The sequence below is a fragment of the Vitis vinifera genome, chromosome 6 (genome assembly GCF_030704535.1).
Source record: "Vitis vinifera cultivar Pinot Noir 40024 chromosome 6, ASM3070453v1".
In the NCBI taxonomy this organism is placed as follows: Eukaryota; Viridiplantae; Streptophyta; class Magnoliopsida; order Vitales; family Vitaceae; genus Vitis; species Vitis vinifera.
The window spans coordinates 20,903,095-20,928,476 of record NC_081810.1 but is presented as its reverse complement, the minus strand read 5'-3'; the positions used below and the strand labels follow the sequence as shown (position 1 = coordinate 20,928,476).

Below are 25,382 nucleotides of genomic sequence, written 5' to 3'. Positions count from 1 at the left end.
TTTTATAGGATATGCAACTTCAATATTGGTCTTATTAGTTATGTACAAGGATTAAAATCTCGTGTATCAATTTATCGGGAATATCTCCGATATTTTGGAATTATCGGCATTTTATCGATTTTTTGTCGATATTTTACGATATTTTGCAACGACCAACATGGGGCAATGTGGTCAAAATAAAAAACTGTGTTGAATTTTTTTACCGCCGTTGAGAGAGCTCAAACCCCAACCAAAATATTTGGCACACAATTGGGCCAACCACTGAGCCAGAAAAAGATTTCATTTAATTGATTATCAAAAATATAAAAATTATCATGATAATTTTCATTATAGTTTTAAATATCATTAATATATTAATTAAATATTAAAAATTACACATATATTAAATTTATATATATATATATATATTACTAATTTCATTTTTAAGAGTTTTTTTTAATATTTCTATAAGTTTTTATCAATTTTAGGTCGAGTAAAAATTTGTGTTAAAATATCCGTTGATATATCTTATATATCTATAAAATTGAAGTATCGATATATTTATAATTATTAATATTTTTATTCTTGATTATATACTTATTTTAGTTAATTTGCTGGTAAGTTATTTGTTAACAATTTATTTTGTATCTTTTCCATGTTAAGATGGAGTGCAACATATGAAATGATTGTCAAAATTTGACGAAGCCACCTGTCCAAACCTTCATAGGATCCTTAATTTTCTTCTTTTAGTTACCCCATGAAATGATAGGGAAGAGAATCTCCCTCCATCATAAGTTGGAAAAGCCCAAAATTTTGGCCTGTACCAAGCCCTTTAGAAGAGTTAACTAGAATCTTAACCACGGTGACAATATCCTTGGCCCTTGCTCGCCATTGTATGGTATATACTACAACGATCTCAAGGCACTTCTCCGATCCCTAGCTGCAAGGACACTCCAAAAACAACCATCAAAGTGTAGACCTATACACCAAGTTCCAATCTAGTGAAACAAGGATCGAAGGATCCCAACAAAGGATTCACTGCATGAAGCCCATAGGGAACAAGAGAAATAAAACAAATTCCCAGCTGCATCTAATATTCTTCACTTAACCTAGAAACACCTTGCATCAGAGTTGTACATGGGTTTTAAGATGTGACATTTCTTCTTCATCATCTATTCTTGCAACCATGGATAAGCTTGTTATTATTGTAGGAAACTTAAAATCAAACCTCCTGCTAATGGATCTGGAACCATAGACTACGCTGCAACAACCCACAAGAAACATAGCGCGCACCAGGAGCAGCACAGTTTTGCAATGCTCAAGACAGTTGAAGGAGAATGAAAGACGAAAAAAATAAGTAACAATTAAGTATAGGAGAGCTAAAGGTTTTCTCGCTTACCTAATTTGGATGGAATGATAATAGGGCTAGGTGAGTAAGCCCAAGGGCCAGGTTCCATATACACCCGCATACACATGGATGGCTATTAACCATGCACCATGGTCGGATGGTGATGGGATGAGTACTTCGGTCTCTCCATTCAAAATCATCCTAGGAGGGGCTCCTAGGTTTGCCCCTGATGTTACCACTCGACCTCACTCTTGGAAAATTTTTATATGGGCTAACATTAATTGAATAATTTGTATTTGTAAAAATGAGTTAATGGATAGTATATTATATAATGAGCCCAATTAACTAGTGATCATATTTTGGATTGGGTTTTACATCTTTTGAGTAGAAGCTCAATTAAGTGGCAACTATAGGTTATGGGTCTCATTTAAGCCCATTATAGGAGACCCAATGAGAACCCAATATTGAGTTATGCTAAGTCCCCTCTATAATCTAGATAAAAATGGTTTTTTTTTGTTTTCCCATTGAACCATCGTAACTGTTATCAAGATAATAAATAAAAAGACTTGGTTGCAATAATCACTTACCTGTTTTTTTGTGATGGCTCAAACAGGTATGTTCTTTATAGTGATTTTCTATTGTTAGTATCCTTTAATAAATGATTAATTTATATGATTATGTAAATATTCTACACTCACTTGAATGGCTCTGGCTCTAGTGAGGGGTTCATCCTTGGGCAAATGGCTATCCCAGTTTACCCAAGCCTCCCAGTGTGACATGTCCAACTCGTAGAGGACGACCCTGAATTATTGTCATCAACACTAGAAATCTCATGTGCTAAGTGATGTGAGCCATATTCAAATCATAGCTTCAATGATCTAAAGCATGAAGCAATGGATTTCAAGCTTGTTACATGTCCAGGACAATGTCATCGCTTTTGACCTGTGGTGCCTGCCTCCTTCGGTTGGGAAACCTAAGCTCCCCATCATGCTTACAGAATCTTATTGCCAGGGGGCTGACCTAATTTTAAAGCAGAAAAGCAGGAAAGCAGGAAATCTTCCAAAATCAGGATTTTCTTGTGATTAATAAGGATGGACATGAGATTTGGTGTGTTAAATATGTGGGAAAAATTTTGGAAAAAGAAACTGGATAGACATTGCTAGAAGCATCCGGCTGATTCAAGTTGGGCAACGACATTTCTTTGCTTGAGAAAATGGGAGAAAAATCAGAAGTCTTGAGGTATGCCGAATTGAATTTATAAAATCCATGTGGCACAAACAGTACTCCTAGAGGACAGTTGCATTTGTGTCATTGAGATCACTCTTCCAGTGTCAAAACAACAAGTTCTTCCATATATTGGCTAGCTGATGCATATGAGACTTCTATTTGGACATGGAAAGTCAGGAACTGAGAATGAGACTAGATGGGGCTCCTATCAGTTACATGAGAACAGATGACAGGGCTTGGCCCTACAGGGTCATTTGGAAGAGGAGGTTGTAGCAGTCATCAGAGATGTTATAGGGAACAAGGCTCCTAGGCCTGGTGACTCACGGATGCCTAACCCAATTCTGCTTTCACATGGAAAATACAAACCACAAAGGCATAATAAGTTTGAGGTTGACTAGGAGATGCTCAGCTCAATCAAAAACCAAAGTACTGACCAGTGGGTTCCTCATTTCAGAGAGTCCACTCAACCTATCTGCACTACGTTGATATAAAAAATATATCAAGATTCGACCATGAAAGCTTAAATCTGTTTAGCATAAGACATCACCACAGTCGTGCAAAGCCAATCCAATCCATTCAATTACACAAGAATTTTTCATCCCCAACCTCTCTTCTACTTGAGAAGTCTATTAACATCTTCATTAACTAGTATTCTTTATTGCTCTAGTGCCTGCATCTTTATTTACTTTCTCTAGAGAAACAAAGTCTGAAGTGGGAATCAATAAACCTTCTATTACTTGAGTTGTTTTAGCTTCTTCAAGGCCCAAAAGGCAATCCTATGGCTTCCTGTTTAAAAAGAAGCAAAAATAGAGCAACCCAACCATCTCATCCTTCCGATTCCTGTAGATCCCAGATGGCCAAGAGAATGGAAGAGGGTTTCATATGACATGGGAATTGTCCTCTTGCAACCCCATCCCAGAACAAGGCCAAAAGAGAGGAGTTCTCTCCTGTCTCCTGACCATTAACCAAATCACATAGACAATCATTCATCTGATTCTCAATTACCTTTAACTTTAAGATTTCAAAATATGAATATAGTCTATGAGGTTAAAAAGTAAAAACCTTCAGATTATTCATTTCCCATATTTGCTGCACATCCTTTAAAGTTTCTTTTTTACTGGCTTCAACAACAGAAGACAAGAAGACATGTCTAGAGGTGCTACATCATGGGGTGTCAGATCAAATGGGTGAATATGTTGACAGCCATGTAACCCTAATCTCGTTGAAAGAAATAGATTGTCTGAAAATAAATGCTGAATTGCTAAAATCTGATCTCATAAAATAGCTTCGGAATGAAGTCTGAAGTCCCTCAGGTGTCATTTCATTTTTTTTAAATCTTAAGCAAACTGATCTTATAATATCTAAACCATTTCAACATAAAATTTGTATTGCAAGGTAAAAGTATAACACATCATTTCACATCACTCTCAAAAGAAAAGAAACAGTTATAACTTTGGCCTGAAAGTAGTAGCCATTTCCAATGCTTTTGTCCCACACTAGGAGGAGCATATGTATCAATCACCATCACTCTTACTACCTGAAATCATCAAGATCATTTCCTTTTGTTTCCAGCAGAGATTTTCATTGTGAAAAATGAAAGAATATATATAGAGAGGTGTCCCCCAGGCCACCAAATCCCTTGTCCATATTTTTCAACTACTAAATAAACAAAAAATCACAAAATTGAGCATAAATGGAAAGGAAATGGAAATGGAAATGGAATCAATCACAGGTGGTGTTTGTTTTTTTACTTAATTCTAAATAGAACCTTAATGTTTAATAGTGTTAAATATTAGGTTGTTTATTTTTGTAGTATTTTATTTCTATTAAGTATTAAAAAGTAAAAAAAATCAACATGTTATTTTTTCTATTTAGAAAAAACTATATATTTTGGTTTTTTCTATTTAGTAAAAAGTTTATAATAAGTCATGAAAAAGTAGAAAAACAAACAACCTAAATTTTAAAACTAAATTCCTTTAAGCAAAAAGCTAAAAAAACAAACACCACTGTGTTATGAATTTTTCCCCACCAACTCCTCAATAATCTCATCACCATTTGTTTCATAAAAATAAAAAATAATAAATAGGGGGTTTGGCAAAATTTAATATTAAATTTAATAATTTAAGTTGATTTAAAATTTATTTGAAATTATCAAATTAACATATTTATTCTCAAAAATTATAATTAAGGTAAAAATGGTCAAGTAACAATAAAGATCATGAAGTAGAAAAGAGATCGAAAAAAGTAATTAAAACAAATAATAATTTATTTTAAATTATCATATTAATATATTTATCATCAAAAAATTACATATTAACTTTAAAACATCAATATTACTAACCCATCTACCTCAAAATTTTAATATACCCAAAATACCCTCGTCATTATTCTCTTTCATATCTACTTTCTTTTTCTTTTTCTTTCAATTATTTTTCTCATTATAGACCTTGGGAGCAAAATCCTTTTGCCAAAACTTGTCTGCTAATAGAAAAAGTAATTGAAATGAGTTCAAACTTAATTCCAATCATTTTTTTGGCATCATTTGAATAAAAATACTCTCATTATTTTATTGCAAATATAATCATTTTTTTGTAATGCCTACGTGTAAATGAAAAAATAGATTATTTTTTAAATAAAAAACATAGAAATGTTATTTCATTTTTTTAATTCTTAATAAAATATATATATGCAGAAATGAAAAAGGTCATTAAAAGGTAAATCATGTAATTATCTTGTAATTTTACCTTAGTAAGCCATGGAAGAGGTGAAAAACCATTCAATAAAGAAAAAATTTATATAGGTAATTAATTTTAATAATAAACAAATTAGATGGGTGATCAAAAGGCAAATAATTTTCAGCTGAAAAAATAAATGATTTTAAAAAAAAATAGAAAATGGGGACGGATTTCAGAATTGGGAAACCCGCACCCACGTCCGCGGAAATTTGCCCACGGTTTCGGAGCAGCCACCGGGAGCGTCTCAGGTGGGACCCATACATATACAGATAAACTCGCATACATACATGGCATGACATGAATATGTGGTGGGCACTGGCATTTCACTGGAGAACCGCCTTTCTCTCACTATAAATTGCCACTCTCTCCCATACCCTTTTTCTTCGACTTGTAAGTCGTAACAAACCCAAGAAACCGACTCAACTCACAATGGGAGAGGTGAATTTTCTCTCCACTCACCCAGCCCACTTTTCTTCATTCTTCACTCCGCTTATCTTTTACTTTTTGTTGTTGTTGTTGCAGAAGAAGCAGAACAAGAATGAAGGCGAGAAGAAGAAGAACGACGGCAATGGAGGAGCCAAGAAGGAAGACAGCGGTCTCATCACTGTTGTCTTGAAGGTGGACCTGCACTGCGAGGGTTGCGGTTCCAAAGTCGTCAAATATTTGAAGGGTCTTGACGGTATGCTTGCAGCCTACTCCCACTGTCGACGATTTCATTGTTTTTGTTTTTGCGATTAATCGATGCCCTCTGTTTTGGTTTGGTTTGGTTTCCATTTCGATTTTTTTTTTTTTTGTGAAAATTTTGTGTCTAGATTCGAGCATTACTGTTTTGCTTTTCGCTTTCATTTTCGTTGTTCTTTTACATCATTTTTTTTGCTTTTTGTTTTTCTGTCAAATTTAAGTGGTAAAGATTAATCAATTGTTGATGATTTGTTCTGTTTTTTTTGCTTTTCATTTTTCTATGCAATAGAATCCAGAATCTTCTTGTTTGCTTTTTAATTTTGACGATATCTTATCTAAATTTGTGTTCCTTCTCTCAGATCCGGTTTCGTTTTCTATTTTGAATTTTGCATGCCTTTCTCTTTCTTTCCTTTTTTTTCCCTCAAAATTGTCTAATATAAAAGAGGGGGAAATGATATCGATTGAGTTCTAGCTCTGAAATTATCTGTTTGCGATTTCTGTTCCGTGAATAAAGGTGTGGCGAACGCGAAAGCAGACAGCGACACTAACAAGGTGACAGTGATCGGAAAAGTGGATCCGTCGATGCTCCGAGAGAAGCTTGAACAGAAAACGAAGAAGAAGGTGGAACTGCTGTCTCCGGCGCCGAAGAAGGACAAGAAGAACGACGACGGAGGAGGAGGAGACAAGAAAGCTGAGAAAAAACCAGAGAAAAAGGCGGAAGACAAAAAACCTAAAGAGGTACTGCCCCTTGCTAACGTGCGCACGTGTCCGTCCCTATTTTTCGGTTCAAATTTCTATACTGCGCGTTTGGCGCATGTTAGTTTAGAACACGTCGAATCAAAGCTTCACTCAAAATTAATGGAAAGCAATTGATCGGGGGAGGCGCATTTTAGCAACCGCATTTAGCCGTTATTTATTAAAGATTTTAAATATTAATTCTACTCGGTATCTAAGTTAACAGTTTCCTTTTATTTAAAGTTTATGTTAATTTTAAATTTAAAATATATTTTCAGCCTCCGGTGACGACGGCGGTTCTGAAGATCGATTTGCACTGCGCGGGATGCATCGACAAGATTCAGCGAACGGTTTCCAAGACCAAAGGTGAGATTATCACTTTTCTTCCACTACCCGATACAGTTACTGTTAAGTATTAACGGCCTTCTTGGCGTTTAATTTGACGGAGGGTTAATGGCTTTACAGGGGTTGAATCCAAGTCTATAGACAAGCAAAAGAACCTCGTAACGGTGACGGGGACGATGGACGTCAAAGCTCTAGTGGAGTCTCTCAAAGACAGACTGAAGAGGCCCGTCGAAATCGTTCCGCCCAAGAAAGACGCCGGTGGTGGCGGCGGAGGCGAGAAGAAAGCAAAGGATGGGGATAAGAAGGCAGATGGGGGAGGGAAGAAGGAAGAGGGCGTCAAAGCAGAAGAGAACTATTTCTTACACGAGTCCATGCCCGGATTCGGTTTCACAGCGGGACCGGGCCAATTCTACCCTCCTCATCCTGCTCATCCTGCTCAGATGTACGCACCACCCGGATACGGATACGGGGCTGAATACGCACCTGCCTATGGACCCGGGTATGGAAACGGGTACGCGGCGGAGTCGCCTCACGCGCCGCAGATGTTCAGCGATGAGAACCCAAATGCTTGCTCTGTTATGTGAGGGTGGGATACCTGAAGTCGACATGCATAAGGATGCGGGGATTCAGAGTTATAATATAGAAGAATGTACATATTAGAAAAGAGAGAGAGAGAGAGAGAGAGTTGGTGGATAGCCGGAAAAGGCTAAGCCGTTCCGGAGTTGAATTACATTGGAATGGTTGGTGGTGTTTTTTGGGTCTTCCCAATTTCTAGTTGGTTAAGTTGAATTCTCAGAATTTGATTTGTTTTAAATTGGTTATTATTTTGATATGGAATATGAATGTGGTCATGTTTTTGAATGGTATTTCTTGATAAAATAATTGTACTGCTGGTGTGCACTTGCGCTTTACTTCTCTTTTACTAAAACCTAAGTAAAGGAGGGTCCCGTGTAGGCTGCGTGCGCAGATGTTGGGTAGTGGGTAGGACGTAGGAGGAATAATGGGGAATGTCACATTCATGATTCAATGGTGGCTTTGAATATTAGATGAAGGATTGAGAGAAAAAGGAGATAATAATGCCCACGAGAGCAAAGATTTCAATCATTTCAATTCCATGTCCCCTCTTCCCGATTCCTAAATGAATATGGGGTTGCCTTTTTGGGTCTCATTAGATACTTTGTTTTTTTGTAAAGCTCTCTGCACAAAATGTTTTATCTTTTATAACAATTCCAAACTATGTTTAGAGGTAGTTGCTTGTAATATTTTTATCAAATATCAAATAAAATGAAATAAAAAATGTGGGGCCATATTTGAAGACTTTAGAGGAATGAGAAGGGGACCCAACCGAAGAGGACCGGAGACCCACTTATTATTAAGACTTGAGAAGTTGGACTGGAGCGAGAGAGAAGAGAGAAGAATGAAGACGACAGAGGGGTGTGGGCGGGTGGAGCAGCCTCCTTAGCCTTTGCCTCAACCCTTAGCAGTATTCTTTGCCCACTACTTGTTTTAGAGTACACATTTTGGTGGTGTCTCATTTACAGCTTTTACTTGTCGTTTTTCACGTCACCCAATTTCCAAGAAGCGTCTTTGCTTCTGTTTCCCCCAAATGCCCTTCTATCTTCATCGTAATTACACTGGAGCCATAGACAGTATGGCTCTCACACCCGTCTTATTCCCATTGCTTCATCTGATATGAAATGACCAGGAAAGCCTTCCACGTCCAGGCCTCATCTGGTGTTGACGTCCACAGTAGTTACCAGAACCTTCCATGTACCCCCTTCTCCCCCTCTTTCTCTCCTGTCCCCTTATTTTCCGGGTGCCTACCTTTATTTTTATTTTTTTATTTCAAACATTCAACTATATCATACACTAAATCATTATCCTACCAAAGAATAAGATAAATGCCAACATTTTATACACTGTGAGTACTACTGCTTATTGGGTCATGGTCCGAGCCAACAACCCACTTTAGGGCAATTATGAACAGCCTTTTTGGACTTTTTTCTTTTTCAAAATTATCATATTTAATTAAAATCAAAGAATCAAGTAGGTAAAATCATTAAATACATTAGGTTAAGCTTATCTGCAAGATAACATCATGATTATACAGTATGAACAATGGGAGGGTGACATGACCCAACTCCAGAGGCCAAAATTGAAGACACATAAAGTTGTTGTAGGGCACGAGGAGTTGGGACACTGTAGTCATTTTACACCATACACACAATGACCCTAGCACAAGCATCATACCATACTCCCATGCATGCATGATAACATGCACATGCACATGCACATGCACACGCCTCTGTTCTCAGAGAGAAGAGGAAAAGGAAGCTTCCGAGATGGAGGGAAAAGGGAAATTCCAAAAGCTAAAAGGAAAAACCCAGAAAAAAAAAAAGACAAAAAAAAAAGGAGGGGGGGGGGGGGGGGGGGGGGGGGGGGGAATTTACGGGAGATGGGACTAAAGTGATTGCCCCAAAAATAGTGAATGGGAAAGAGACATGCGTCGGTGATGATGACGATGATAAGAACCGAGAAGAAAAAACAGAGTTGAGGGAGAGAAGGGCAAATGGCCAACAAAGGGAAGAATATTCTACCTGCTCAAACCTCTCGAGGCAGCTGGTCAACCTCATTCAATACTTGTATAGTATAAATGGAGTAGTTTATAGAAGAAAAGGGTAATGTTATGGAGGGTAGTAGATTCCATATGCATGTGATATGGACAAAAGGGTGTTTCTTTCTTTTATTTAGGGTTTGGCTGCCATGATTACATGAGCTCATTGCCCATGTGAGGATGTGGAAATGTCAATGCATCTTTCTTTCTGTGTCTTTTTCCAAAGCCTCTGTTGCTGGGTTTTTATCAAAGCCCTTGAATTTTAATCAAAGCTTCTTTCTTATCCACTTGACTTTCTGGCTCTCTCACACGTCTTCAACTTCACTTGACTTCTTGAAGGTTTGATTTGAGTTGCCACTTACCCACCTACCCACTTACAAGAAGAAATCCTATTTTTATTCCATTGCTTCTTCAATTAGATTCATTTTGAAAAAATAATTTTTATGTCACATATGGCATCATTCAATTTTCAATTTGAATCATCATTTATTTGGATATATTGGTTGGGGGTACCAATTATTGCAATGATTTGAGAAATAATTATTTGGGTCATATTTCAAAACTAAAAATAAATTATTTTTAAAATAAATTTTAGGTGTTTTTATTTGTTTTTTTTTAAATATTTTGAATAATAAAAAAAATAACTTAATTTTTTTTTACATTGGTAGCATCATAAAAAGTAAAGTAAAAATCTATTTTTTATATTTTAATTGTCAAATAGGGTTTGAACATTTTTGTATCAAATAATGTTTAATTTAATAATGATAAATATTCAAAGTCAAATAGTATTGTGAAAGACAACATAAGGATAGGGATTCAAGCAGCCATCTTGGATATGCTTGAAATCAACATCAATTAAATCACCTAATTTTCAAAATACATCATCATTTTCAACTATGAAAATGATTTCATATCCAATTTTTTTCTTCCCCTTTCCTTATCTAATGAACTACCCATTTACCCCTACTAATCTAGTCCCACTAAGTGTTCAACTATATATATATGACAATTCCTCTCTTTTCCAAAGACCCCACAACTTCAAATTAATTAGCAACCACCTAAAATTAATAAATATGGAATAACTAACTCAAATTAACTAGCAACAAGTATCCATAATTCATATACCATATTTTAGCCATGTTAAGTCATATTTTTTTCCGATGGATATCAAAAAAATCACATGCAAGTCTTCAGACTTCATCCATTTTTTTATTTTTTATTTATTTATATTCATATTTTTTAATCTACTTGTATCATCGTCCAAAATGAACTAAACCAAGAATTTGGTAGCAAATCAATGTTTTTGTATTTTGCAAGTATTATGAAAGACACCCAATTGCTTTTCTTTTGAGTTACTTGGACGACACGTTTGGTAGAGGACTGAATTCCAGTTTTGTGGGGATCATAATTAGGGTTAGAGAATCTAAATTATTTATAGCGAGTCGTGGTACCCAGAACCAGAAGTAGTGCAGTGACTTTGAAAAGCAAAGGCATGCATGAAAGAGTCTTGAAAAGCTCATTGCCAATGGCTTTTGCCTTTTCTATCAAAGCAAGGCAAAGAAAAGTCCCAGATGGAATTTTGGTTGATTGCACCACTATCTCAACAAAAGCAAAACATGGACCTGTACAAGTTAGAACCACCTTTTCTCAACCAATAACTCACTTGCAATTATTGGTATTTTAAATATTTTTTCAGTGTAAAATATGGATAGATGATAGTAGGTTGAAACTCGATGCAATTTTGCTTGAAGTTAGGAATAAAAGCATCATCAAATGTGTAGTTAGAGAGTAATGAGGTAGCAGGAGACGACAGTTCATCATCTGACTTTCAAAAGGGACTGTAGAGAAGGCAGAAAAGAAAGTCGGTGAAATTTATATGAACTGAGAAAAGTGGGGAAAAAGAGAAAAGAGAAATTCATATGGGGCCTACTGTTAATTTTTGGCCAGTTGGTTTGCATCATCAAAATCCTAAATGCTTGTACCAAAACACATAAAGATACAAAAGCTACATTAAATAGACATCCAATAAAACTTTGAATTTGGAGATTGAAAAACCATATGATTCGATGAGTTTGAGACATTGAGGAGCCCAGCACTGTCGGAGGCTGCCTGCCAGGGAACCGGGAACTTTCCCGTTGATGACCCTGGAACCCAAGTCTTCATTGGCAGGCCACGGGTGGCAGTACAGTGAAACGCGCAGAGTAGACCACCGACAAGGAGGGCTGTTAGTTGAATGCGTGTGTACCTGCATGCTGCTTGCACACGGCCTGCCAAGGGAGGTCCTTCAATGTATCATTAAGGCGACTCTGCTATTTCCTCCTTTTCATAAACAAACAAAACTGTCTTTTACATACGGATGTAGAGTGATTAAAAACGGAAAAAGGGAAAATAATTTAGCGATAACTTGGCCTAGAAGAATTTTCATCATCATCAAGAATGAGTTTTATTCCATTGTTCTTAAGGCCATTGACAACAGCCCAGATCTTGGTGCGATTCTTGAAGCCTTTCTTCTCAACCTCTTTGTTTACATCAACATGGATTCCCCTTCCCTGTCCCTCTTCAAGGCCCTCCACCTTCAGTCGCATGGCCAATACCTCTCCAACAACTCCTGCAGCCTTGGCATTGCAAGATCGGCCACACTCTAGAGAGCCCTTAATTGCATGTTCAACTGTCGATGCTGTTGCAATAATCCGCCCATTGTTCCTGTCTACTACATTTGCTGTGATGTATTTTAATGATATGAACAGCCTTAGCACATACCTCTTCAAAACTGTCATCCCTTCAAAGCAAATATTTTATGCCAAAGAAAAATATATCAGACCTGAAAGTTTGGGTTTTGGTAGTAATGTATAATGGCAAAAAATAAATAAATAAAATAAAAATCTCACAAAAATAAAATTGAATATGCACCTCTCTTCCTTGATTAGCTAAGCTAAGATTAACTAATGAGATGGTCTCGTGAGATTCAAACTCAAATGTTTTCTCGTACTAAATTAGTTGGAATTATCAAGCATACTAGATTTTTTCCAGCATTCATATTTTGTTACAATAACTTGATGTGTTTGATATGTGCATGATGGCTAAAGGCAGGTAAGCCTGGAGTTTATGGCTAATCCAGTCAATAGATGACATTGGTCTGAAGCCTAACAACAAATCAGCACAAGAGACAGATTTAACTCATAGTTAGAGTGATTGGTCAGCCTCTGATCAAATTCTCTTTTCGCTTAGTACATTCCAGATAGGTCCTAAAGGAACTGCAGATATACAAATTTACCAAGAATGGATACCTATTAACAATTATTCACATTTGCTCACCATCTCACAGGGAGAAAGGGGCTGCTTTAACAATTGAACCAGATGGGCTCTGTTTATGATCATTTGAACTTATGGCGTGTTTACTTCTGGCATGTTTTACTAAGTTATAAGGTAAAAACAGAATCAGAAAGCGAGAGAGAGAGGAATCAGAATAAGAATAAAACGGAATGAAAGGAAATGGAATCAGAATTCAAATTTTGATTGAAGTATTTATGTAACCATCAGGAAACGGACTGAAAACGAAATGATTGATTTTGAGTTGTTTACTAACAATAAAAAATCAGAATGAAATGTATATAATGATCTTATACAAAAAAGGATCTACTTTTAATATTGTCTTTTTTCAAATAACTCGTATTCTAATATTAAGTTAATATGACTTTGTTTTTATTTTTTAAAATAATATTTTAGGGTTATTTTTTTAATAATTCCTTTCTCTTTATTAAAATTATCCAATGACTTTAAAAATATTTAAATATATTTAATTACTAGATAATTTTAATGATTTTTAAAATATTTAAATATATTAGAGGACTAAAAACATCCAAATGTTCAAATATTTATAAAGCTAATTGTAATTATTTATTTTCAAATATCCATATTTAAATATTTAACTATATAATGAATATGGGCTTCACACCACATCTAGCACAATCAAAATGGCATTTCTCAAGTTTGCCTAAGGAATTCCATTCTCCCATTTTGAAGAACGAGTTTCTTAATGTTTTGTGGATCTCATTGTAAGTTTTGATTCCTAAAGCCACGTAAACAAATGAAAAGAATAAAAATTACTCCCATTGATTTCATTCCCATGACATGAAGTAAACCCGCCCTTCATTCTCAAAGAATAAAATCAATGGGAGTGAGTCCCATTCCACTCATTACACTTGTTTGCTTGGCTTCAAGAATCAAAATATAGAGTAGGGTCATAGTATACTAAGAACCCATTCCCCAAAAAGGGAGAATGAGTTTCCTCAACTAAAGGTGAGGAATGTCATTCTCATTCCTTAAAATACGAAGCAAAGCCCACATTTACTAGACATTTAAATATTTAAATATTTGAAAAGAAATAATTATAATTAAATTTAAATATAAATATTTGATCAATCAAATATTTAAAGTCACAAAGGCATCTACAATGTCATAAAAATTATCTTATATATTTAAATATTTTTAAAGTCTTTAAAATTATAAAATAAAGAAAAAGGAGTTATTAAAAAATAACCTTAAAATGTTATTTCAAAAAGTAAAAACAAAGTAATATTCATATAACATTAAATTGAAAGTATTTATAAAAAATAACAATAAAAAAAACAGGTATTTTTTGTATGAGGTCATTATGGTAAACGAAGACATTTCATTCTAATTCGTTACTATTAATAAATAGCTCAAAGTCAATCATTTTCATATTCATTTTCATTCTATTGCTTAATAGTTTTGTTAACACTTCAATCAATTTTCTGATTTTGGTTTCATTTCCTTTCATTTTGGTTCCTTTCCTTTTCATTTCATTTCCTCATGGTTAAGTAAACATGTCGGTGGGAGAAATGACAGCCCAACAACAGAAGGGAAGTTGTTCTCAATCCAACATACATCTATGCACAATTAACTGAGGCTTCTCCATGAATCACATATTGTTCCTTGACAAGATGCATACATTTGCAACCACACTAATTTCCTTTATCCTTTAGCCCTATGGGTTCTTCAAAATGTGTATTGTGTTTCTAGTCAGAGTAGGATTTTAATCACTTGTACTGTAGTAGGACTCAATTAAATGCCATGATGAGATTCACCATTTAAAGTATTTCAAGTGCACAAATTTTAGGATTTAGAATTAGTTGGTCTGCATGACAAGCATAGGAAGAATATTCAACCCAGCATCACCAACTGGCTTAGCAGAAGATTTGTTTAAAATCAGCAACATTTTAAACTAGGTGTAATTTGATCCTAACTTATTAACTGAACCAAAAACAGGTGGTGGATAGGAGTTGTTAATGCAGTATAACAAGTTAAACCAATTTATTATTTTGTTACATGCTAAATCATTGTAAGACATAAACAAACTAATTAAACTAAAGACTAAGAGCAGATATGGATACAATACCACTAATCATATATTGGTTGGATCAATTTGTTACTCTGTGCACATACTGAATGCAATCTGAATTAATGAAACAGAAGTCTAGAGTATCTTAGTTATGATCTTTCCCCTTATTTATGTCCCAACTAATAGGATCAAGCTTAGGAAAGTCATTTAAAAATTAAATCAGTCAATTAGCAAATCAATCATCTTGTATATCATCACCATATAACACAACGCAAGGAGTTCTTACGAAAGAGGGGTTGTGCTGTCTATGACTCATATATCACAGATTTGATGTCAATTATGCAATACCATCCATATATAAGTATGTTTCTTAAGGAGCACTGGATGTACACAAATATTTTAAGATTCATAATGCCTAGAAAAACTATAACAAAGTAACACAAACATGATAACCGCATATCAGTATGGACCTGAGATTCAAATTAGTTAGTCTTGTAATGTGATTTTTCTTTTCTATAATCTACTGAAAAAAATAATTTGGTCAGAAAGAATGTACCTCAAATATGATATTCAAGGAAATTCTTTGAGCTTGACCTTTTGGCAACTTAAGTTGTCAAACTCTACAGCTAACTTCCTGCTGGAGGCCAAGAACTCTATTTAAAAATAATTAAAAAATTCAGATCCAAGTACATGGCAAAACTGGGGAAACAAAATAAACTACCCTCATTGGAAGGATAAATGAAATAAATTGCTACCTTATGAAGATTACTGCTTCAGCTCTGAATATGCAAAATCCAAAACTCTTTGATCTGAATAGTAAGAGACATCAAGTATAAGCATACAGCTCCATGTACTCCAAGAACTTCCAAATTTTACATGGAAAATTATAAATGGACATATCTATCAACATTCCAATTTATAGGAGAAACATGGTCATGACAATTAGCAAACTTGCCATCAAGAAAAAACTGAATATGACTGAGAAATGTTCTATTTTTGTTCAATTTTTTCTCTTCTCAAGAAAATTTAGGTCTAAAATTTGTCATCCTAAGCCATCACATCCAATTCCACACATAGAGAAGTCAGACCAAAAAAATAATAATTAAGCAAAAAAGGTCTGTTCTAGAAGACCTTCTGAAGGATGATTTTTTTTTTTTTTTTTCAATCAAAGCCCTCAAGAACAAAAGTAACAGCTCAAAGATAAATATAAGTCTTTTTCTTTTTTTTTTCTCAGATAATATATGCCTATATTCTAGGACAAGACATGACATTGGCAGAGATCACACAAACCTTCTAGTGGCATTGCAAGCCCTAGCATGGATTTGGAAGGAGCTTAGACAAAAAGTAACAGCTAGTCTCCGTTTATGCCAAACTTCCAAACAAATTTTTATATAAGTAAAAAATGTACCAAAGAACGATGCTAGACAAGACTTACTAAACTTCTAAGAAATTTTAGACAAAGTATATATCTTACATTGTAATAACATCAATTACTGTTAATGCTAAAGTAGCTCCAAAAAGAAGCAAGAGCATAACCTTCATCAAGCTGTTCCTTCCTCATTCTAATGCCTGCACGTATAAATTTTCCTTTCTTCAGCTGTCTTCCCCGATCAAGCATGGAGAGACATTGCATGCCTAGAGCACAATTTTCGAGCTTTGCTCTAGATACCAACTCAGTTAAGGATTTACATCATCATACAACAAACTAAATGTCCTTTCACTAGAAATGAAATCTTGAAAGTCACATAGAACAATTTCAACCTTTAATGTACCTAAACTAAGCACACAATCCAATGGAATCAACAGAATCCAAGATAGAACGCATACAAGCTCAGGTGCCTTCTGAAAGGCACGACTAATGAACACCAAAAGCTCAAGCACTGACTGTCTAAGCCATGTGCAAGCTCAAACACAATTTACTTACCTATTGTTCATTTATTTATTTATTTATTCTTCCATTCCTTCTCTATCTATATTTTGATCGCATAATCAATCAGCACTCACTAAAATCAATCACTTGTTGATAATAGAATATATTTGGTGTAGCAACAGGTAGTTTCCATTCGATCATTAACTTGTATGATTGGTACTGTGAATTTAAATCTTCGCATGTGCAAATTTGTTTCAACCTCCATAAATAAATAAATGAATAAATAAATAAATATATATATATATAACTGGATATTGTAAATATGAAATCCAATGCATAAACTCACATTCCCGGCACAAATTTTATCAAATAAATGAAATCAAGGTCAAATATATTATCTTTTCAAAAATATAGACTTTCCCAGTAACAAATCAGGCCAAAACTTTCAAAAGAAATTCTTGAATTTGTTCTCACAATGAGTAATCAGGACTCAGAAGCTGCCCTGACCCTAAAAGTAATCTATCCAATAGCTGACAACTGAATGCATTTCCAAAAATTTGTCTTCGCATGACAACAGTGAACAGTCACAGAACAAACAAGCACTCAGATTAATTCATATGATTTAGTAAGACATCACCATTCATTGTCCAATATCAACACCCACGTTACTTATCAATTTTGCATTAAGTGGGTATTGATGTTAAACCATATATCAACCATCTCAAGCCACTAATCGATAGTGAACAACAACTTATATACTATAGAATTGCAAACTTCTGTAAAAACCAAGAGAAGCCAAATAGCAGCAAGTTTGGGCAAAGGACAACACAGAGAAAACTGGATTGAACAACAGAAAAAAGATACATATTAAGCCAAAAAAAAAATCCAAAAAATAACACTAACAGAACAAGATGACTTATAAAGAAAAAGGGGGTCTTACAGAGGATGTCCAACATCAATGAAATTATTCAACACTGGAAATGGCAACACAGGTATTCTATTGAGCTGATTGCTGATCATCAAAATCCTAACCCTAATTCTGGATCTCAATTTGTTTCCAATACATGTAGTACAAAGAAATTAGAAATGGAATATACTGTATACAGAATAACTTAGAAATGGAATAAACAGACTTAGATGTGAAGAAAATAGAAAAATGCAAAGCTGATGAGAGCTACCTACAACCACCAAAACAGCAGCAAAGGAAGAAAATCCAACAATGTTTGAACACTACCATGAGAGAAGTAAGACAACTAAAGGTTTTGGCTAAGGCCTGAATCTGCATTCTTGCAACATCAAAACTAGAAACGGAGAAACCTCACTGTTTAAAGTTCTGAAAAGCTTTTCCCTTCTTTTTTTTTTTTTTAAAAAAAAATTCTCATATCTTAAAATAAAAACAAGTTATGAGGCAAATAAAACGTGACATGAGAAACCTAAAACATATTAAGGCCCTGTTTCTTTCTCAGAAAACTGATGAAGGAAAATGCTTTCCAGGAGTCAGAGGGCAAACAAAATCACTATTTTCTTCCATTCCTCGTGCTTTCATGTGACTTGAGTTCTCATGGTTGAATCTCCAAGAGCTCCATACTCCAGGATTAATCTTCAAAAAAGGAACTCAAGTCTGCAGACAGCAGTCACTAAATTTTTTCTCCATCAATGGAAAATGCAAAGAGGATAAACTACAAAAACATTTCACAACAATATCAATCTCTTAACCAAACAACACTGGATTTCACAAACAGGCCAGGAAACAAAATACTCGCAACAAATCAAAGAGTACAACAAAAGAAGACACAAATTTCAAAGATCAGAAACTGGAAAGATGAAGAGTGCTCAAAAATTATCTTCTTTCCACCAATGCTCCATTTGGTGGTTGAGCAATCAGAGGCAAATGAAAAGAAGATCAAAATCAGGAAAAAGTAACGAAAATAAACAACTCAATTAGCATTCATTGCTAAGCAACTAAAAGCCGCAGGTCACTAAAAATTTCACAATTCATTTCGTTTCAACTTCCTCAGTTTGACTGGCCAATGAACCAAATACCTGAGTCAACTCAATACTCATTCAAACTTACAGACCAAAATTCAAACAACAATAAGAAGATCAATAAAGCAAATATTAAAACATTTGAGGACCCAAAGAAAAAAGGAAAAAAAAGAATAGAGAGATCTTACTGAGGAGAGAAACCCTAGCTGTGAGAAATCGAGACCAAATGACAACAGAGACAATGAAGAATTTAAGTTCAATCATTGAAAAAAAAAAACGTTCTTTTCAAAATATCAAACATTACTTAAGTTAAAATTTTGCAATAGATAAACACAACTTGCAAAAGACACTCCAGTGCGGTTATTGCTTTAGGAGCCTTGGTCCAGCATGACATTCTGTTATGTGGTTAGGTCCACTAAAAGGGGTACTGGACTTAGAAAATAGGAGAGAGCAAGATGCATTTAGGTCTTCTGTAATCAAGAGAGATCATGAGAAGGATTGTAATCAGATACGATTTGTTTTCGGAAGTGAAAAAATAGAGTTTCTAAGATTTGAGAGCTCTAAGGGTGTAATATTGTTTCTATTCTTTATAATGGTATTAATTTCTCCCCCTTTCCCATGGATGTAGAGCCAACTGGATCAAACCACATAATATATTCTCTTTAATTTGCCTATCAACAAAAATAAAAAATGGATCAAACCACATAATTCTCTCCTTTTATCAGAAACAACCATCTTCATTCATCAACCTTTTTTTTTTGCCTTCTTTGATTCTTTTGTTCTCTTTGATAATTTTTTTTATTTAAAATCAAATTCAATGTCATCAAAGATCAGTTTGTCATCTAGCTTATCAAAGTGGTATCAAAGCTTTAGCAAGAGGTTGCATCCCGGAGATCAGACTGATACTTAGAGAATCTTGGGGGTTTCTGTAATTGAGAATCAAGTTAAGATGGCTACATCTAAGTATGAAATTGAAAAGTTCGATGGAAAGAATGGTTTTGGTTTATGGAAACTGAAAACTGTGACACCGTTGGAAAATTTTGGATTGGACGAAACACTTCAAGATGAGTAAACTGCCAACCTCAGATTCTGACAGAGAGAAGGCAGAGATACTCAAAAAAGCAAAGAACAAAATTATTCGGAGTCTTAATGATCAAAGTGCTTAGTAAAATCTCAAAGCAATCTTCAGCTACAGAAATTTGGCAGATACAGGATCAATTGTTGATGATTAAATCATTACTCAACAGAATTTACTAGAAGCAAAAAGAAAAAATTGGGTTTGAGATGGATGAAGGGAAATCAATTTATTAAAGCATCGTTGAATTCACAAAATTGATACTTGATCTTGAGAATATTGAAGTAAAAATCGAAGATGAAGATCAAGTTGTCATTCTATTGAATTCCTTGCCAAAACCTTTTAATCTACTCAAAGATGCCCCACAGTACAGCAAGGACAAACTATCTCTTGAGGGATTGATTAGTGCTATTTATTCCAAAGAGATAGACCTGAGAATAGAAAGCAAAGATGCAAATATTAGATTATCAGCCCAAGGTAGATCAAAGAAAATGAATGGAAATGGCAAGAACAATCATGATAGGTGTCACAGGCACAAACTTTCCCCAAAATTTTTCACATTCATGCAGCGCTTAGAAGCCCTCCAAGCTAGCCTGCACTCCCCACACAAGATGGCAACAAGGGACAACCCACAAAAAGTCACACACAAGATTACGGGGCTCCAACCCCAACGTGTATTTTATTCCCTCCCTGAATAATAATACAAGACACCATTCAACAAGACTCCCATAATTTTTTTGGTGAGTACAGGCTTACTCCCCTCATGCCCTCTAAGGGGCTGTCCAATCCTCCTTGTATACGCGTGGCACCACCCACTCCCTATTTGATTAGGAGCACACAATCTTAGTCCTACTCAAACTCTTATTCGTAGGTTGTGGCACCAACCACTCCTATTTAGACTAGGGACAAGCAATCCTAATCATACTCAAACTACAATTACAAGAAGAATTCGAACTCCTCCTCAAACTCAAATTGCAATCCTACTTCAGAATAAATCAAAAGGTCAAAAAGGGTGAAAATGGTGGGATGCGAGTGAATATTCAAAAGGAAATTTGGAATTTGTGGTGTAGAATCTGCTTGCTATAAAGCAAGGTTGGTTGCTAAGGGTTTTACACAAAAGGAAGGGGTTGATCATCAAGAAATTGTCTCACCAGTTGTTAAACACACCTCAATTAGATTGCTTTTGGTCATGGTAGCACAATTAGATTGACTTGGAATTCGAACAGATGGATGTTAAGACTGCCTTATTGCACAGCAACCTTGAGGAGGAGATCCTGAGGAATAACCAGAGGGTTCTGTGACTCAATGACTTGAAAATAATATGCCTTTGTTGAAGAAATCCCTGTGGTCCAAAGCAGGGGCTAAGACAGCGGCATAAAAGATTCGATAGCTTCATGATAAGCAAAGGGCTGTAAAAGCAGCTATGATAGCTGTGTGTATTTTCTTAAATTGTTTAAAAAGGGCCATGTCTACCTACTGCCATATGTCGATGATATGCTCTTGATCAGCAAGGAAATTGGGGAAATTAACAAACTCAAGTTACTTTTGCAGTCAGAGTTTGACATGAAGGGTCTTAATCCAGCCAAAAAAATCCTGGGAATGGATAAGAGAATGTCATTGACTTGTTTTGTTCTCACTGCTTCAGGGCAAGGAATTAGCTGGAAAGCCAACCTTCAATCAATTGTTGCTCTCCCAACCACTGAAATAAGATATGTTGCTGCAGCAGAGGCTGTGAAAAGGGACCATGGTTGAAAGGAATGTTAAATGAATAGGGATTGAACAGGAGTCTGTTACAGTTTATTGTGACAACCAAAGTGCATTACACTTGGTGAAAAACCAAGTATATCACAAACGAACTAAACATATAGATGTCCAGATGCATTTTATTCATGATGTTGTCACTAATGGAGATGTTTGTATGAAGAAAAATTCCTATAGAGAACCCTGAATATATGCTGACTAATATCCTTCCTACAAAGATGTTTACACTTTGCTTAAACTTGATTGAAATTGACAATACATAAGAAAGTATGAAAGGGGGAGAAACTCGAGTACACCACTTGAGTTAAGGTGGAAAGTTGCTGAGAATGTAACTCAAGTTGGATTGAATTTATTATGAACAGAAGCAACTTGCAGTAGACTTTCCAAGGCAGTTATTGTTTTAGGAGCTTTGGTCCAACATGACATTATGTTATGGCATTAAGTCTACTAAAAGGGTAGTGATCAAAAGAGACTAAGAAGGTTATAATCAAAGAGGATTTGTTTTAGGAAGTGAAAAAAAAAGATAAGAGTTTATGGGATTTGAGAGCTTTGAAGGAATAATATTGTTTTTTTATTTATAATTTTTTTATAGGCAAGAGTAATTTTCTTTTTTGATAGGCAATAAAAGAGAATAATTAATAGTGCCTTAAAAAGAACAACAAAGGACACACAATGTCTATAATATGTGCCAAAAGGTAAAACAAGGAAAGAGAAAACAAAAAAAAACTTCCCTCTCCTTACTTCAAGGACAACCAATTTATAAAGTCTATCATAGACAATGATTGATGGTCTATGTACAACTTAACCCATTACATGAAACTAGTCATAAAATAACATTTAATAGCTTGATCCAACTGCCCATCATCCTCATATGACCTCCTATTTCTCTCCTTCCAAAGAATCCAAAAAGGACATAAGCGGGCACCCATCTAAGCTTTCTTCCACTTCTTCCCCACAAAGAACCATGTCAACTTAGAAGGTTATCTCTCAAAGAACCATGTCAACTTAGAAGGTTATCTCTATCCGTGGAGCGCATCACCCATGTCATACCAAACAAAGAGAAGACCAAATTATTATTATTTTTATTTTATAGCTTTTCAAAAAAATAGCATTATTTAATTTTTTTTTCATAGCCATTAAAAGGGACTAGGCATAATCTAAATCTATTTAAAAAAATTGTGAAAATTTATAAACTTTATATATATATGTGTGTGTGTGTGTGTGTGTGTGAGAGAGAGAGAGAGAGACATGATAATGTTCCCTAGCCATGGTCAAAAATGAAATCAAATAATTCAAAATTTTTGGCAATAGTATTGACAAGTTAAAGGTGTTCAAAGAGAAACCCTACCCTGCCCTCTGTTTGGTTCCCAAGAAAAAAAATCCCCTTAGGTCAGTCATGTGAATTTTAAGTGACACTTCTCTGTGTACCCCAATGTGAGTTTTAAGAGACTTTTCTATATTCCCGAACCCTCAATTGTGAAAACTTTACAATTCAAAATTTAAATTTCTTTTCTCATATTTTCTCAACTAAATCTATTTATATACAAGAGAACATTCCCAAATAACAAAGACAGTCAATCAAACAAAAATTTCAATCTGAGCTGTACCAAACTTGCAATAGTTTCAGGGCTATTCAAAAGAGAAACCGTAGAGTTCAAAACTTCCAGCAATAGCATTCCCGAGTTATAAAGCACACGGAATGAAACCCAAGGCCTATGTTTGTTCACTAAAAAAAATGAAAGGGAAAAAACCACATTTTGATTCCTAAAAATCCAAAATAAAAGAACAGTTAAGACTCATGATATCCTCGAGCTCTGGATGATGAAAATTTTATTTCATTTTCTCATTATTTTCTCACCATCCAAACAACTGTATCTAACCTAGAAGTCAATGGATGAATTGGGAACAGAGATTGGAGCAGTACCTGGAACTCAGAGATCGAAATGCAGCGTTTGGAGAAGAAATGATCGAACGCTTTTGTGCAAATAGAGTTCGAGCTTCTTGTGCTACAAACGGACTGATTTCTAATACGGGTTGACGCTGTGCCGGACCCCAAGTAGGCGTTAGAAATTCATAATAGTGAAGAAGGGGGAAGCAAATTAGTAGAAAACCAATTTGAGATTATCTTGACATAAATTTTCAAGTTGTTCGTCGCGACTAGTGAGTTTTATATGAATTTTAGCGCTTACCCAAATCATGACTATGGGTTTCTCATCTCAAAAACCTGTCCCTTTTCCTTTCTTTTCTGTAATTCATATAAATCTAAACCATACCAAGTCGAAAGCCCCACAATTCGATTAACGAAATTCACCTAGGGTATCAGGTGTCGATAGTCCTTCCACTAATCACGGCCGGCAGAGGTTCGTCCAAAACGGCAATGATATTTCGAAATTTTGAGTTTTTACAGAGAAAGAAGAAAGATTTCGGAGGCAGGCAAAGGCTCAAAAACGCCATTCACTCTGAAATTAATAAAATTACGTGCCTTATGCTGTTATGCCACACATGGATTGAAAAATCGGAGACATATCGGCGAAATATCGGTTTAGAACCGAGTGGAGCGACGCGCGGAGCAGCAGGAGGAGGATTTCAAAAAATGGCCGAAAATATCGGTATTTATCGGTATTTTTACCGACTTTTCGGGAAATTTCCTGATATTTCCTACCAGTCCAGCCCGCGCACAGGATACAAAATCTGTCCAATTTTTTTAAAAAAAAAAAAAAAAAAAAACATAAGATGCTATTTGGTAATCTGATCATTTCAGCCTGGCTCAAAAATCGTGGATTTAGGGTTCGTGAAATTTAAATCCAATGGCACAACAGCAAAGAGACCCCTAGAACAGATCCAGAAAAGGGAGCAAAAGAAAAGCAATTTTTTTGGTTTTCCTTGGGGGCTTTGCATGGATTTTCTCGGAAATCAAACGAGGATGAATTTTCCCGGAAATCGAATGGGGGATGGCTTTTGTTGTGAATCAAACGGGGGTTGAAAAAAAAAATGATAACATGATTAGATTAGTACCTGCGAGGATTGAGAGTGGCAGAGGAAAATAGGGCCTTTTTAGGAATTCTCTCGTCCGGAGGGCAACTTCAGAGAAGGGCTACTTGATGCCGGAGTGAGAGAAGTGGATAGATTTAGTAGAGATAAAAAAAAAAAAACAAAAAAAAACAAAAAACAAATGAGGAGAACAATTTTGAGCTTTGAACCAAAATAGTACATTTTAAAAAAAAAATTCAAAAACTAAATTTGTTTTCAAAATAATGTCCAATGTAGTGTGCCACATAAATTGCCATGACCAACTACCGTTTTATGTTTCTAAAATAGTTAGAATCCGTAATCACCAACCATGGTTTTAACTTTAAGTTTAAAGTTGTAATTGATAACTATGATTTTGACTTTTTTTTAAAATGGTCAAAGTCTTAATCAACAAGTGCCTTTAACTTTATATATATTTATATAGAATTATAATTTTTTAAATAAAAATATTATATTATTTTGATTTTAAATATACTTATTTCATCATTTAAAAAATAATAATATATGAAATTAAATAATTAATATTTTTAATTTGATATAAAAATATATTTTTAAATTTTATTAAAATAATAGGCATTATATTTAATATAAATATATTGAGTTAATTATATTTAAATATAAATAATATATAATA

General features: G+C 34.9%; 1 protein-coding gene and 1 long non-coding RNA gene across 6 annotated transcripts; one reads left to right on the top strand and one right to left on the bottom strand.

The window, feature by feature from the left end:
- Nucleotides 1–5,592: 5,592 nt before the first annotated feature.
- Nucleotides 5,593–7,911, top strand: LOC100261829 (heavy metal-associated isoprenylated plant protein 3). Its single transcript, XM_002276501.5, has 5 exons — nucleotides 5,593–5,727; nucleotides 5,812–5,968; nucleotides 6,485–6,708; nucleotides 6,984–7,071; nucleotides 7,171–7,911. The coding sequence occupies exons 1-5, from the start codon at nucleotides 5,719–5,721 to the stop codon at nucleotides 7,632–7,634; spliced, it is 942 nt and encodes a 313-aa protein (XP_002276537.1). The 5' UTR covers nucleotides 5,593–5,718; the 3' UTR covers nucleotides 7,635–7,911.
- Nucleotides 7,912–11,516: 3,605 nt separating this feature from the next.
- On the bottom strand, nucleotides 11,517–24,924 carry LOC100256738 (ribosomal L18p/L5e family protein-like). Of its 5 annotated transcripts, XR_009465898.1 has the most exons (7): nucleotides 24,734–24,890; nucleotides 23,643–23,758; nucleotides 20,222–20,388; nucleotides 16,563–16,687; nucleotides 15,782–15,835; nucleotides 15,583–15,679; nucleotides 11,517–12,443 (listed from the first exon to the last, which is right to left on the bottom strand). It is a non-coding gene; the product is annotated as a ribosomal L18p/L5e family protein-like (long non-coding RNA). The 5 variants fall into 5 exon arrangements; XR_009465896.1 differs by lacking the exon at nucleotides 20,222–20,388 and having other exon boundaries at nucleotides 24,734–24,885; XR_009465897.1 differs by lacking the exon at nucleotides 20,222–20,388 and having other exon boundaries at nucleotides 15,583–15,660; nucleotides 24,734–24,884.
- Between the last annotated feature and the right edge of the window lie 458 nt (nucleotides 24,925–25,382).